The 16,205-nt window shown below is 44.4% G+C and overlaps 1 protein-coding gene across 3 annotated transcripts in view; it reads left to right on the top strand.

Annotated features, from left to right (window-relative positions):
- cyb5r4 (cytochrome b5 reductase 4) overlaps positions 1-16,205 on the top strand; it is a 221,197-nt gene that overhangs the window by 179,535 nt on the left and 25,457 nt on the right. For 2 of the 3 annotated variants that reach the window (XM_085997707.1, XM_085997706.1), the window contains one exon: positions 11,352-11,438. In XM_085997707.1, coding sequence (XP_085853833.1) covers positions 11,352-11,438 — 87 coding nt within the window. Of the gene's footprint in view, positions 1-11,351; positions 11,439-12,438; positions 12,789-16,205 lie in introns of those variants that run through there. The other variant, XM_085997708.1, reaches the window with a different exon arrangement.

Genomic DNA, 16,205 nt, shown 5'->3' with positions numbered 1-16,205 from the left:
ACTGGCTATAACGGCTGCAGCTAAAGGTTCGAATTTCTAGGCCTATGTTTAAAAAAATAATAATTCAAGTTCTACGGGCCAATCAGCAGGCATGGGGTGTGGGAACCAATGGTGCCAGCCAAGAATTAGCAACCAAAGCGCCTACCAGCCTGAATGAGGACCTGTTGCAGCCATGAACAGGCCAGCATATTAAAAATATTAAATACCAGGAATGGGCTGAAGCAGCACAGTGGTAATGAGGAGACTACAAGAGCATTGAAGAGCGCAAGCTGTAAAAAGCTGCAGAGCACCGAGCGCTGGGACTGGGGAGTAGTGTCATGGGCTGCAGTCTAAGAATGGCTTGGCAGCTAGGCAGTAAGTGGTGACATTATATAAACATTTAAAACATTACTTATATATGGAAAGGAAATATTGAAAGCAACTATATTTAAACATTTATTAATAAGAGTTGACACCTTTAATACTTGCCACCAACAAGATTAACAAAAAAAAATGATGGTCGAGCTGTCACAGACAGCTCTGAAAGCGGCTGCAGAGCCACTCACGATTGTGCAATCAATGTGACAAGTTTACGTAAGCAAAACTGATTATAAATGTGGATATAGGATTTTAAATTGGAAAAAATTGACACAAAAAATGTGACAACAGGAAATCAAGTGGCGCAGACAGGAAGTGCATACTAGTGGAAGACGTTTAATGCCATAGATGAATGTTATATTGAGTTAAAAGTGGGCTCATCTTAGTTTATTGTCAATATTTTAATTCAACTTATTTTAGATCATTGTTAAAAGAGTAAAGCTGAATAAATTAATGGAACTTAGAACCATCAGTTTAGGGCATTTTTGTAAATATTTTATTAATGTAAAAGTGATCCACGCTTACTGTACAAATATAGTACATATATACTTGTGCTTTATCTCAAGAGAATCTCGAAAAACTTGATAGAAAATAGGATATTAATTCTAAAATATTTAAGGCTAGTCCACTCCAGAAAAGGTCGCCACTCTCTTGGATCAATTCAATACAATTATCAAAAACTAAAACATAAGAACATAATAAATAGGAGCTGGAGTAGGCAATTTGGCCCTTCAGGCCTGCTCCACCATTCAACAAGATCATCTACCTCAACTCCACCTGACCGCACTATCCCCATATCTCTTAATTCCCTTCGTTACCAAAAATTTATCGACCTCTGTCTTGAATATACTCAATGACTGAGCATCCACAGCTGTCTGGGGTAGATAATTCCAAAGATTCACAACCCTTTGAGTGAAGAAATTTCTCCTCATCTCAGTCCTAAATGGCCGACCCCTTATTCTGTGACTGTGACCCCATGTTCTAGATTCCTCAGCCAGGGGAAACATTTTCCCAGCATTAACCCTGTCAAGCCCCTTAAGAATTTTATATGTTTCAATTAGATCACCTCTCATTCTTCTAAACTCAAAGGAATATAGGCCTAGTCTACTCAATCTCTCCTCATAGGGCAATGCCCTCATCCCAGGAACCAGTCTAGTGAACCTTCGCTGTACTCCCCCTAAGGCAAGTATGTCTTTCCTTAGGTAAGAAGACCAGAACTGTACACAGTACTCCAGGTGTGACCTCACCAATGCCCTGTATAATTGTAGTAAGACTTCTTTACTCTTCTACTCTAATCCCTTTGTAACAAAAGCTAACATAACATTTGCTTTTCTAATTGCTTGCTGTACCTGCATGTTAACTTTCTGTGATTCATGTACAAGGACACCCAGGTCCCTCTGAGTGCAAACATTTCCCAGTCTCTCACCATTCAAAAAATATTCTGCTTTTTTGTTTTTCCTACCGAAGTGGAAAACTTCACACTTCCCCACATTGTATTCCATTTGCCATGTTCTTGCCCACTCAGTCAACCTGTCTATATCTCTCTGCAGCTTCTTTGCATCCTCCTCACAACTTACTTTCCCACCTAACTTTGTATCATTAGCAAACTTGGATACATTACACTCAGCCCCTTCATCTAAGTCATTAATACAAATTGTAAATAGCTGAGGCCCAAGCACTGATCCTTGCAGTACCCTACTAGTTACAGCCTGCCAACCTGAAAAAGTCCCGTTCATTCCTACTCTCTCTTTTCTGTCCATTAACTAATCCTCAATCTATGCTAATATATTACCCCTAATACCATGAGTCCTAATTTTGTGTTATAAACTCTTGTGTGGCACCTTATCGAATGCTTTTTGAAAATCCAAATACACTACATCCACTGGTTCCCCCTTATCCATCCTACTAGATACATCTTCAAAAAACAGATTTGTCAAGCACGATTTCCCTTTCATAAAACCATGTTGACTCTACCTAATCATATTTATGATTTTCAAAGCGCCCTGTTACCACGTCCCTAATAATAATAGATTCTAGCATTTTGCCTACTACTGATGTCAGGCTAACTGGCCTATAGTTCCCCATTTTTTCTATTCCTCCTTTGCTACCTTCCAATCCTTGGGGACTGTTCTAGAATCTATGGAATTCTGGAAGATTAATACCAGTGCATCCACTATCTCTGCAGCGACCTCTTTTAAAACCCTAGGATGCAGGTCGTCGGGTCCTGGGGATTTGTCGCCACTTAGTCCCATTAATTTATCCAGTACTATGTCTTTACTTATACTGATTTCTTTAAGTTCGTCATTCTCTCTAGACCCTTGGTTCCCCATTATTTCCGGAATATTTTTTTGTGTCTTCTACCATGAAGACAGATACGTAGGGCTGGATTTTACCTGCCGAGATGAGCTGGGGGCAGGACTGCTGCCTTCTGGGTTCTAGTCCTGCCCCCCAGTGACGTCCGATGTACAGACACTATTTTCCCCTGATTGGGCGGGCCAATTAAGGGAAAGCCGGTGTCGATGACGTCAGTTGATGACGCTTCATCTGCCGGTTTTCTTAAAGGGACATGAACCATTTATTTTTGACAGATGATTTGACAGTGTTTGACAGCATTGAGGTGCTGTCAAACACGGACAATCACTTTACAAAGGTGAGACCTTGCACCCAGGCTCTCCAATGACTCTCTCCTTAGGATAAAACAGATGGCAGCTGCAGGTGAGGGTACAGAAGCGAGCCGTCACTTCTCCCACTGAGGTGAGGCCACACAAACACTTCAAAGCTTGTCACCTACAGAAAAATCTAAACACATTAAAAATGACACTCCCAACATTTCCTTACCTCTGATACTCACCAGTGTCCCATTGTATCCTTCACACCACTTCTGCAGCTGTCATCTATACACAAACATTACAACAGACCCACAGCACACCGACGTCGGGAAGCCCACAGCAGAAGTTTCAAAATGGGAAAAAGCCTCTTAACCGCCTGTTAACTACCTGTTAACAGGCAGTTAAGTGGCTGTAATCCTCTTCCCACCGCCAGGAGTCAGGTCCCTGCGCAAATCAGGGACCCGACTCCCAGGAAGATTGGTTGGGAGCGGGTTCGGGACCCGCTCCCATTCTTTTTGATTTTCCCAGCAGTCCCGCCTCCAGACCTGCCTCCTCAGGGCTGGTAAAATCTAGCCCAATGTATTTGTTTAATGCCTCTGCCATTTCCTTATTGCCCATTATAATTTCTCCTGTCTCTGCCTTTAATGGGCTCACATTTACTTTCACTAATCTCTTCCTATTTACATGTCCATAGAAACATTTACAATCTGTTTTTATGTCCCTTGCTATATCTATACTTACTCTTGCTATACTCTCATATTCTTTTTTCTTTTTCCTTATCAATTTCTTGGGGCTGGATTTTGCCTGCCGAGACGAGTTGGGGGCGAGACTGCTGCCTTCCAGGTTGTAGTCCCGCCCCCAGCGACATATGATGAACCCACGCTATTTTCCCTTGATTGGCCTCGTTAAGCCCACCCTCCGGACTTACCAGCCTATCAAGGGAAAGCCGGTGACAGATGACGCAGCGTATGATGCTTCATCTGTCGAAAAAATTTTGACAGATGAATTGTCAGCGTTTGACAGCTTTGAGAAGCTGTCAAACACTGACAATCTCTGTTCTAAAGTGATCCCTTGCACAAAGGCTTACCAAGACCTCTCTCCTCAGCAGAACGCAGATGGCTGCTGAATCTGAGAACGCAGCAGCCATTCTGTCATCTCAGCCATTGAAATGAGGCACCTCTGGATCCCCAAGGGTTGAAGCGTGCAGAAAGAAGCAAAGCTAAGGAAACTTTTTCCAAAACTTAACACTCGCCTCTCATACTTACCTGTCCACACTTGCACCCATCACTCACCTCTACAGCTGACATATCGACCCCTCTTACCCCCCACCAGACCCACTGCTCGCCTCACTGACCCTGGCGAGGTTCGCAGCCGTCGGGAAGCCCACAATTACAGGCGTAAAATGGGGGAAAAGCCTCAAAACTGCCTGTTAACTACCTGTTAACAGGCAGTTAATTGGCTCTAATCCTCTTCCCGCCTCGAGGAGACAGGTCCCTGCGCGACTCGGGGACCTGTCTCCCGGGAAGATGGCACGGAGCGGGGTTGGTACCCGCTTCCAGTTTCTGCCATTTTCCCGGCAGTCCCGCCTCCTCGGAGCTGGGAAAATCCAACCCTTGGCTCTCCTTTGCTGAATTCTAAAATCTTCCTAATCCTCAGGCTTACTACTCATTTTGGCAACATTTTGGCCTCTTCCTTTGATCTAATACTATCTTTAACTTCTCTTGTTAGCCACGGTTGGACCACTTTTCCTGTGGGGTTTTTGTGCCTTAAAGGAATGTATATTTGTTGTAAATTATGTATTAATTCTTTAAATGCTAGCCATTGCTTTTCTACCGTCATACCTTTTAATGTAGTTTCCCAATCTACCTTAGGCAACTCGCCCCTCATACCTACGTAGTTTGCTTTGTTTAGATTGCAGACCCTAGTCTCGGATTGAGCTAAATCACTTTCAATCTCAATATAAAATTCTATCATATTATGGTCACTCTTCCCTAAAGGCCCCTTTACTACAAGGTTATTAATTAACCCTTTCTCATTGCACAATACTAGAAACAAATGAGTTTAACACACTAATCAGTTAAGGCTGCTGCTTATTCAATATAAAAATTTCATATTTTTCAAAATAATTCTAATTTTAAATAGTAAATAATTAATCTACAGTTTTCTTCCCATGCCACTGACTATTTCCTGAAGTGATACAGCAGCAGACCAGTAATTTTTCCCAGGTCCTCTAAGGAGAGGCAGAATTAAAAAAAAAACTATATAACATTAAAAGCAAAGTACTGACGATGCTGGAAACACTCAGCCGGTCAGAAAGCATCTGTGGAGAGGGGAAGGTAGGGTTAACATTTCAGGTTGATGACATTTCATCAAAACCAGGAATAAAAATTCTTAATTGGGGAAAAGCAAATTTTGCTAAGCTCAGAGGGGATTTAACCATAGTGGACTGGAAACAGCTACTTGAAGGTAAATCAGTGTCAGAGCAGTGGGAGGCATTCAAGGAGGCGATCCGGAGGGTTCTTAAAGAAAAAAGATGGGACTAACAAATCTAGAGCCCCCAGGATGTCTAGGGACATACAGGGTAGGATAAAGAAAAAAGGGAGGCGTATGACAGATACCGAGGGCTAAATACTCCAGAATCTTTAGAGGTGTACAGAAAGTGCAGGGGTGCAATTAAAAAGGATATTAGGAAAGCAAAGAAAGAGCATGAAAAATTCTTGGCAAGTAAAATCAAGGAAAACCCAAAGATGTTTTATAAATATATTAAGAGTAAGAGGATAACTAAAGAAAGGGTAGGGCCTATTGGAGATCATGAGGGTAATCTGTATGTGGAGGCGGGAGACGTCGGTAGGGTTCTTAATGAATACTTTGCGTCTGTTTTCACAAAGGAGAGGGGTGAAGCAGACATTGCTATCGGGGGGAAGAGTGTGAAATAATACAGGAAACTTTGTGATGTCCGGCACCGACGGGACCGAGCTGTTGCCAATCTATCAAAACTGCCGGACATACAAAGTTAATGTTGAAGCATACGGAGGTTTTCATCTCCGTATCTGACAACAAACACTGTTGCTTAGCAACAGCTTCTAAACAGTCGGCTGCAGCTGCAAGCGTCTCTAGCTGAAGCTGTTGCTATAGCTACAGACCTTGCAGTGCCTGACTGGGGAAAAAAAACCAACGAGAACTAAAAAAACTTATAGAAACGGCTCCTGATTTTTGCCGTTAGATCGAGTATTCCGGACATATAACCTCCGGATAAACCAAAGTTTCCTGTAGATGAAATAAACATAGTGAGAGAGGAAGTATTAAGAGGTTTAGCAGCTTTAAAAGTGGATAAATCCCCAGGCCCGAATGAAATGTATCCCAGGGTGTTAAGCGAAGCAAAAGAGGAAATAGCAGAGGCCCTGACCATCATTTTTCAATCCTCGCTGGCTTCAGGTGTGGTGCTGGAGGACTGCTAATGTGGTACCTTTGTTTAAAAAGGGAGAAAAGGATAGACCGAGTAATTATAGGCCAGTCAGCCTAACCTCGGTGGTGGGAAAATTATTGGAAAGAATTCTGAAGGACAGGATAAATCTTCATTTAGAAAGATATGGATTAATCAAGGATAGTCAGCACGGATTTGTTAAAGGAAGGTTGTGTCTGACAAACTTGATTTAATTTTTTGAGGAGGTAACAAGGAGGGTAGATGACGGTAGTGCATTTGATGTAGTGTATATGGACTTTAGCAAGTCTTTTGATAAGGTTCCACATGGCAGACTAGTCACGAAGTTAAAAGCCCATGGGATCCAGGGCAAAGCGTCAAGTTGGATTCAAAACTGGCTTGGATACAGGAAGTAGAGGGTAATGGTTGATGGGTGTTTATGTGACTGGAAGGCTGTTTCCAGTGGGGTTCCGCAGGGCTCAGTACTAGGTCCCTTGCTTTTTGTGGTATATATCAACGATCTTGACTTGTATGTAGGGGGTATGATTAAGAAGTTTGCAGATGATACTAAAATCGGCTGTGTGGTTAATTCTGAAGAAGGAAGCTGTAGACTGCAGGAAGATATCAATAAATTGGTCAGGTGGGCAGAACAGTGGCAAATGGAATTCAATCCGGAGAAGTGTGAAGTAATGCATTTGAGGAGGGCTAACAAGGAAAGGGAATACACATTAAATGGTAGGACACTGAGTAGTGTAGAGGAACAAAGGGACCTTGAAGTGTATGTCCACAGATCCCTGAAGGTAGCAGGCCAGGTAGATGAGGTGGTTAAGAAGACATACGGAATGCTTGCCTTTATTAGCCGTGGCATAGAATACAAGAGCAGGGGGGTTATGCTTCAACTGTATAAATCGCTAGTTAGGCCTCAGCTAGAGTACTGCGTGCAGTTCTGGTCACCACATCACAGGAAAGATGTGATTGCACTAGAGAGGGTACAGAGGATGTTGCTGGGAGTAGAGAATCTTAGCTATGAGGAAAGACTGGATAGGCTAGGTCTGTTTTCCTTGGAACAGAGGAGGCTGAGGGGAGACCTTTATTGAGGTGTATAAAATTATGAAGGGCATAGATAAAGTGGATAGAAAGGACCTATTTCCCTTAGCAGAGGGGTCAAAAACCAGGGGGCACCGATTTAAAGTAATGGGGGATGGTTTAGAGGGAATTTGAGGGGAAATGTCTTCACCCAGAGGGTTGTGGGGGTCTGGAACTCACTGCCTGAAAGGGTGGCAGAGGCAGGAACCCTAACCACATTTAAAAAGTACTTGGATGTGCACTTGGGATGCTCTAACCTGTAGGTCTACAGACCAAGAGCTGAGAAGTGGGATTAGGCTGGATAGCTCTTTGTTGGCTGGCGCCGACACGATGGGCCGAAATGGCCTCCATCCGTGCTGTAACTTGCTATGATTCTATAAAAACCTGTTTTATTTCAGAATTTTAATATAAATTGGGTGGTGTAGGCAAGGAATAATTTTTTAAAAATTCATGTTTGCAGCACAATCTCGCCCAACTACAGGCCTTTCTGATGTGTTCAAGTACTGTTCCCACAGGAATAGCATTAACAGGCTGGTATTCTAAGAAGTAGCTCAAATAAAAGACACTGAAACCAAAATCCCCATTATGTTCAATTACCGTTTTGCATCACGAGATAATGAAAGTGACTAAGCAATCATCTCTAATATCTGAATATTATAAGTTTCTAAAAGGCTAATCTATCTTGGACTTTTAAAATATGTTCTAGAAACCCCTATATGCAGTTGCCAGAGATGGGTTTTACCATATTGGAGATACTATAGAGAAGACCCTGATATTTTCAAGTGGCTCCCTATGGTGCAATACAATCAAACAGCCACTTTTGTCTTTTTCACACATCATCCTTCCCCCAGCTATCATGGAATAGCTTTTATTACTTAAAGTATTGTTAAAACTATATTATTAAATTACACACAATTGCTTAAAACAAATGAACAATTTGGGAGTAATTTTAACCCCAATTGGGGTTGGGTGGGAAGTTAAATAAAGTGTTTAAAAAACTGAATCCCAACCAGAACCCGCCTGTTGTGTATGTACCTTTAAGAGAAGAACTGATTTTATGCTCCAGCACCGGAAAATGTGTCGCAACTGAGGTCGTTCCTCGGGTTGGTGAACTACTACCATAAGTTCTTGCCGAATTTATCTACAATTCTGCACCCACTGAACGCCCTGCTGCAAACTGGAGTAACATGGAAATGGAGTGATGAGTGTAAGCGTGCCTTTCAGAAATGTAAATGCCTAATCACTTCAAAAGAAGTATTGGCCCACTACAACCCAACACTACCGATTCGGTTGGCATGTGATGCGTCTCCCTACGGCATTGGAGCAGTGCTGTCACACAAATTCCTTGACGGTTCAGAGAGGCCAATAGCCTTTGCGTCGCGCTCGTTAACCTCAGCCGAGCGTAACTACGCCCAGATTGACAGGGAGGCCCTCAGCCTGGTGTGGGGGGTGAAGAAGTTCAATCACTATCTGCACGGGCAGAAATTCACCCTACTGACTGATCATCAGCCCCTGATCTCCATTTTTAACCCAAAGAAGGGCGTTCCGGTGATGACGGCGCAACGGCTGCAAAGATGGTCACTTTTTCTAGGGGCACATCAGTACGACATAGAGTATAAGGGTACGAAACAGCATGGAAACGCTGATGGGCTGTCGCGCCTACCGTTGCCTACGGTAGAGGAAGCACCTGCAGTGGACCCTGTTGAGATATTATAGTCGAATGTCTGCCTGTTACAAACTCAAGTATAGCGAAGGAAACACGAAATGACCCGACACACTCTCGGGCCTATGATTTGACGGTGAAGGGATGGCCAGCACATGGCGACTCACTGTTGCCTGCATTCTCGCCAAGGAGAGAACAGCTGTCAGTGTGCCGGGGGACCTTGATGTGTGGATCCCGAGTGGTAATTCCACCCAAGTTGAGAGACAGAGTGCTCAATGAGCTTCATGAGGGTCATCTGGGAGGGGTAAAAATGAAAAGCCTAGCCAGGGCTTATGTGTGGTGGCTGGGAATCGATAAACAAATCGAGGACCTGACCAAGAGCTGCTCAGGATGCCAGAAAGTCCAAAATGCACCACCACAGGCCCCTCTACACCCATGGGAGTGGCCCTCATCTCCATGGCAACGGGTACACATTGATTTTGCTGGTCCATTTATGGACTCAATGTTTCTAATTGCTGTGGATGCCCATTCGAAATGGCCAGAGGTCATCAAAATGTCCTTCACCACCACAGAGAAAACTATTGCAGTCCTACGGACCATCTTCGCCAGGAATGGCTTGCCAGAACAGATTTGCTCCAACAATGGGCCACAGTTTGTGTCCGAGGATTTCCGGAGGTTTCTGAGGAATAATGGGGTGAAACATTACACATCTGCCCCATACCATCCAGCCACAAATGGATTGGCTGAGAGGTTTGTTCAGACCTTTAAAAAGGCAATAAAGGCGATGTATAACGACGACATACCACTACAACACAAGGTAGATAATTTCTTGTTTGCTTACTGGAATGCGACACATGCAGTCACCAACCAAGCTCCAGCCGTAATGTTCTTCAACCGAAGGCTAAGATGTCGCCTGGATTTGCTCAAACCAAACATAAGACGAGATGTTGAGGATAAGCAATTCCAGCACATCAATGAGAAGCAAACCCGGAGCTTCAAGATAGGGCAACCAGTCTTGGCCCGCGACTACCGAACAGAAAAATGGCAGCCAGGAACGATATGCACACAGCAGGGACCACTAATGTACACAGTGGACGTTGGAGAGAGCATCGTGAGACGCCATGCTGACCAGATTCTAGAGTCACAGGAACAAGCCAACCCTATACCACGAGCATGTGCACCTGGTAATGAACCCGAAGTACAGATTGCGTCTACCTCAGAAGCAGTGGTATTGGAAGCTGACGAACCAACCAATGACAATGAGCCAGAATCGACTCCGCCGCAAGAACAGGATACTCGAGAAAGGCGCTATCCAGTCAGGATCAGGAAGCCTCCTCAAAGACTGAACTTATAAATAATTATTTCAGTTGATGTATATAGTACAGAGAAAATTGTAATTGTAATTAGTTATTATATAGTTGTTAAATGAATGTTATGTACTGTTTATCTAAAAGGGGAGGAATTGTTGTGTATGTACCTTTAAGAGAAGAACTGGTCTTAGACTGCAGTACCGGCAGTGACCACCCCTGTATAAAAGGTGCTAGCAGGCTTCTGTACTTCAGTCTTGAGTTACCCTCTGTTCAGTAAATACCTGTTTTACTGTTCTCCTGCAGTCCGAGTATTATTGATACCCGGTCACTACACCGCCCACTTCCAGTTTTAGCAGAGGCAGGATGGTGGTGGGGAGGGGGGGGCAGCCAACCAGCTGCCAGGAGGCAGGTTGCTCATTTAGATATTATAATGAGGCTGCCATGCCTCAGATTCAACCAGCATTTCAAGTTTAACTGTGGCTGGTCGGGTTTCACAGGCCTCGGGGAAACCTGACAGCTAATGGAAGGCGAGGGCTGCTGGATCCAGGGGGCAAGTGCCTTTACACCTCCCTCCTTTATCCAGCATCCCTGCCTAACCCACACCCCGCGATCGGAGACGCCCCTACTAGATCAACAAGAACAGTTAAGAGTGACTCGCCCTTCTGTGTTCCCTCCCTCCATGCAGGGAAACATCTGGCTTCTCAGTGCCTTCCCCTTATTGACACAGCAGAACCACAACTTGCCTTATGGAGCATTGCATCCTACAGTGGGCTACCATTATTTAAATTATTCTTTTAGATTTTAAAGATACTGTATACTCTTCAATAAAACAACCTTCAGTAAAATGAAGATTAGAATAAGATACACAAGGTGACAGTTTTAATGTGACTTTTATTTTGTTTCAGGAAAATTCGATTGATGTTCTTCAACAAGAAAGAAAAGGATATTTTGTGGAGGGATCAATTAGACCAATTTACCTCAAAAGACAAAAGGTAACGCATGTTCAAAATAAAGTTAGCACAGGGTCTTGGTCAGTCAAGCTATGGAAATAAACTTGCGCATTTCCATGGATATGGGATCAAATGAATGGTCAGGACCCGTGATTTTCTGTTACTCTGATGGCATACAATTTATCAACAAATATTGGGAACCAATTTTTGAGAGGCTCCCTAAATATCTCAGCTGACTGTCACTTGCACCAGACTAGGCATCACGGGTCTGTCAAAGACAGCCACGTTATTAAACTCTTGTGCATTTCTTGTCGTTTTTGCTGACTGAAAACATGGGCTGTAATCATATTGCAAACAAGCTTAAGATGCCTGGTATAACATGGCAACATGAGATGGGGTAAACAGAATAAGGTTCACTTTTTTAATATGAGTACATAAGAATTTTCTTTTGTTACATTAATGGTGCTAGTGCATGTAATTGTTAAAATACCCGTATCAGAAAAATATACAATTACAGGAATAGCTTCCAGTTTAAAACATGTAAAATATGAACCAGAACAATCTTGTCATATCCGAGTTATGACATAAGAAAATGCTAACATAGCCCTTGAAGCTTTAAGTTACTGTGTCCTGTTTCAGAACAATCAAAATTATTACAAAAAGAAACCTTTGATTATTTGAAGTCTTCACGTGTAAGTTGGATTTCATGTGATACTGCTCACGGGTGAAGATAGGAGAGGGTAGGAGACAGACTGCCCAAAACAAGTAGGAACTGGGTGAGAGGCAGAGCTGGGGTGGCAGATGGGTTTAGTCCTAGGAGTTTCACACAAAGCTGGTAGGTGAGCTGTTTTATAGAAAGTAAGAATGAAGACTTGCATTTCTATAGCGCCTTTCACTGCAGGATGTCACAAATCGCTTTGCAGCCATTGAAGTACTTTGAAGTGTAGTCACTGTTGTAATGTAGGAAATGTGGCAGCCAGTTTTTGTACAGGAGGGTCCCACAAACAGCAACGTGATAATGATCAGATAATCTGTTTTTTAGGTGTTGGTTGAGGGATAAATAGCCCGAACACCAGGGATAACTTCTCTGCAATTCTTCAAAATAGTGCCATGGAATCATTTACATCCACCTGAGAAGACAGACAGGTCCTTGGTTTAATGTCTCATCCAAAAGATAGCACCTCCAACAGTACATCACTCCCTCAGTACAGCACTGAACTGTCAGCCTAGACTTTGTACTCGGGTCCCTGGACTGGAACTTGAACCCACAACCTCCTGATACAGAAGTGAGAGACAAAATTGGCCATGATCGGAAAGCAGTGAAAATAAATAGTTTTATATGTGACATAAGAGTAACGGATCCTTAACAGAAACGTTTATTTAAACACCCATGTGATTACCCTTGTGCATCTACTTGTGTGTCATCTTTCTCTTGCGCGTGCTTCAACGAGGCTTCAGCAGAGGTTGAGGCAGCCTGCTCACTTCCCTGCTGCGACTGCATAGACACTTTTGGTGGACATTCTCTGGGTTTTGGAGCCTGTGATGGCCCCGCCAAAGTCTGCTCCTCCTGTGACTGTGCAGGGGCAGACTTGGCCATCGCGATTCCAGGAGGCATCTGGGCCTCTGACTGAGGTGGAGGCAACAGGGGAAGAAGTGTGAGTGCTTTGAGAGGAGCCCCCATTTCCATGTTCCCTCTCTCTGCCATCCCTCTCATGGGCCACCTGCACTTCTCTGCTAGCAAGGAGCTGGAGAGCACATTGCTGCACGACAGTGGGGCCACGACAGTGGGGCCATGAGGAGCCAAGTCTACTTTGACATCCATCCTAGAGAGTAGGCCCATGAGCCTCTGCCATCTGTTCTCCATAGATAGCATGTGCTCATGTGAGTGACGCATTAGCTGCTCCATGGAAGAGCCTACTGTCGCCATCGTCTGCGACATGGTGGTGCTCATGTTGGAGATGGACTCCTTCATGCTCTGAACATTTGCAGACATTGTAATCACAAAACCTGTCAGAGCCTCCTGCACTTGTTGCTGCACCTCCAGGATCACCCTCTTTCTGGATGGCCCCCGAGGCTCAGCGTCTGTATGCAGCTGAGCAGAGCTGGGAGCGTCCAGCGCCCTCTGGCGAGGAGTCTCCACTGCTGTCCCTGTCAACACCATTTCCTCTTGCTCACTTGTGACTTGTGAGACACCAGGTGACAACACTACTCTATCTCGCATAGGACCCACCAAGGCATGCATACCTGCACTGGTGCTGGGTGCGCTTATGTCTGGTGACTGTGCACCCTCAGAAGCTGGAGGCTCCTCTGAGGAGTCGTCTTCCTCTTCCTCCTCGACAGGGGGTAGTGGTGGCTCTTGATGGACCCATGGGAGAGTAAAGAGATGATTTAGAAATGTCATATCAAGAATGGGTAACAATACCATTATGCACATGATGAACATTAACTGGCTGCTGACATCAGCCCCCATATGAGTGACTGCTGTATGCCATGTGGCTGTATGAGATGTAATTCTGTCACCAGGTTGCTGAGAGGTCCCCTCTCTCCGTTTCCCACCTCCAGCTGCTCTGCAACTCCTGAGATGTCCAGGGCGACCTCCTCTGCTGGAGTTAATGTGGCCAATGATAGATCGGCACCTCCGGTTCTCTCCCTCTCCCTTTTATTGTGGGCTCTCTTCTGCGAGGAGGGAAAGAAGAGACGTTTGAGTGAGAGTGATGCAATGAGTGTGGTGCCAATGCCAAATGGCCTCCTTGTGTGTTACTTGATATGATTGCATTAGGAGGAGGGTGAGTGTGAGGGGTAGTTAGTCAGATGGGGTGTGATAATGCAGATAGAGAGGGATGGGTGTATGTGCAAGGTTTGTTGGTGTGAGTAATGATGTGCAGAAGTAGGCTTGGGAAGGCAGACTGATGGGGATGTGATGAGAGGCGCAGTAGGATGAAGTTGATTGTGGCTTTGCACTCATCTTTTCTGAACTAATGAGATCATTGAAGCACTTTCGGCACTGCACCCAGGTCCTTCTCACAACACCCCTAGTGTTCACCTCCTCTGCTATCTCCAGCCAGGCTCTTTTGATCTGCTGAGGAGATCTCTTGCACCCATCAGAAGGGAAGAAGACTTCCCTGCATACTCTGACTCCCTCCACAGGCATATGGAGGGAGTCATCTGAGAACCTGGGTGCAGCCCTCTGTCTCTGTGCAGTCATGTGCTCAAGGCTTCGCAACACCCAAATGATAAAATACAGTGCCTGCGCACTCCTAGATGAACCTTCAAATGCAATGTAACCAAGGCTCCTTTAAATATCCCGGCTGGAAATGAGTCATCGATGATGTCATCAGACCCGCACTATTTAATAGGGCCGGGTAACGTGCAGGCCTGCCTTAATAGGCCTCATTAAGGGAAAGTCATTCTGAGGAGCGGCATGAAATGAGGAACGTGGTCCCAACCCACCACGCCAACTGCCCGCACCTGACCCGCCCAGGTAAAGAAAATTCCGGCCACTGAGTGAAGCCAACATTGCAGTTTACAGTCCTTTCTGCAGCCTAATCAGTGGTCCTTAAAGGGCCTGCTGGAGGACACCAGCATAAAGGTAGGTTTTTTTCTTTGTAACTTGCCTTAATGTAGAGCTAGGAGGAGCAGGAATGCTCCTTCTGGCTCCATAGCACTACTTCCATTTGGCCCCCTCCTGTTCGCTTGCTCACCCCCGCCCCCCCCCCCCCCCCCCACCTTGCAAAACCTACTTGAGGGCCATTGTCAGCAACACAGCTGGTACAGAGGAACAGTGAGCTGCCTCAGGAGACTCTACAGACATCTGCAGCTCACCGGAATTATTCAGATGAGGCCAAGGCCCAATTTCAAATGAGCTTCCGGCTTCTGATGCGCACTACAAGCATGCCAACCATTTCGGGCCTGAACATGCCCTTAAACAAGTTTCTTCCCCACTCTCACTTTCATAAATGTACAGGCACTTCTGCACCCTACATCATGCACACAATATACACTAAACCTAACACACAATGATGAAGAAGAAGTGTTTTGATGGGCTTTAGCTAAGAATTAAAAATATCGAGCAAGCAGAGATTTTATTTTACTTTTCTCTCCACGGATGCTGCCTGGCCTGCTGAGTATTTCCAGCATTTTCTGTTGTTATTTTTATTTTACTTTAATCAATTATTTTGAACTAATGAATTTAAATACCTGCGCCATTACTTTTCCGTCTAAGTGGCGTAAATCCAAGAAATTTGCAATTGCCATTGACTTAACGCTGGAGCAGAGCTATGATAATCAATTATGCACAGTCTCTGCCAGGGTATTGGAGTGATGCGAAAGTCCTGGAAAATTATGGCACAGTGTAAATAATACCATAACTTATTTACGCCATAATTTCCCAGTTTTTTGCTATCCGTTCCATTCCAATCCAATCCAACAATCAGGTTCCAAAGCGTTCCAATCCAAACACATCCAATAGTTCGTTTCCAATGCATTTCAATCCAATCGCATCCAGTAGTCAGGTTCCAATCTATTCCAACCGAATCCAGTCCAATAGTCAGATTCCAATGCATTCCAATCCAATCTAATTCAATCCAATAGTCCGGTTCCAATCCAATCCAATCCAATGGTCAGGGTGTAAAACAAACGTGGTGCATAGATGGTGCAAGTCTCCAGGAAATTCTAGGCCAATATATACTGGAGGGAGAGGATATTGAGTTCAGGAGTGCAGGTTTCAATTGTAAAAATTCAGGCCCAAGTTAATCACTGGCCAGCATCGGCAGTTTTTTGCTTTTGTTTCACTACAGTGGTCTCTGGAAA

Source organism: Somniosus microcephalus, chromosome 9 (genome assembly GCF_052327205.1).
Source record: "Somniosus microcephalus isolate GS21.2 chromosome 9, FLI_Smic_1.0, whole genome shotgun sequence".
NCBI classification, from domain to species: domain Eukaryota; kingdom Metazoa; phylum Chordata; class Chondrichthyes; order Squaliformes; family Somniosidae; genus Somniosus; species Somniosus microcephalus.
Note: the sequence above shows the minus strand (reverse complement) of the source record. Positions and strands in the feature narration are given on the sequence as shown.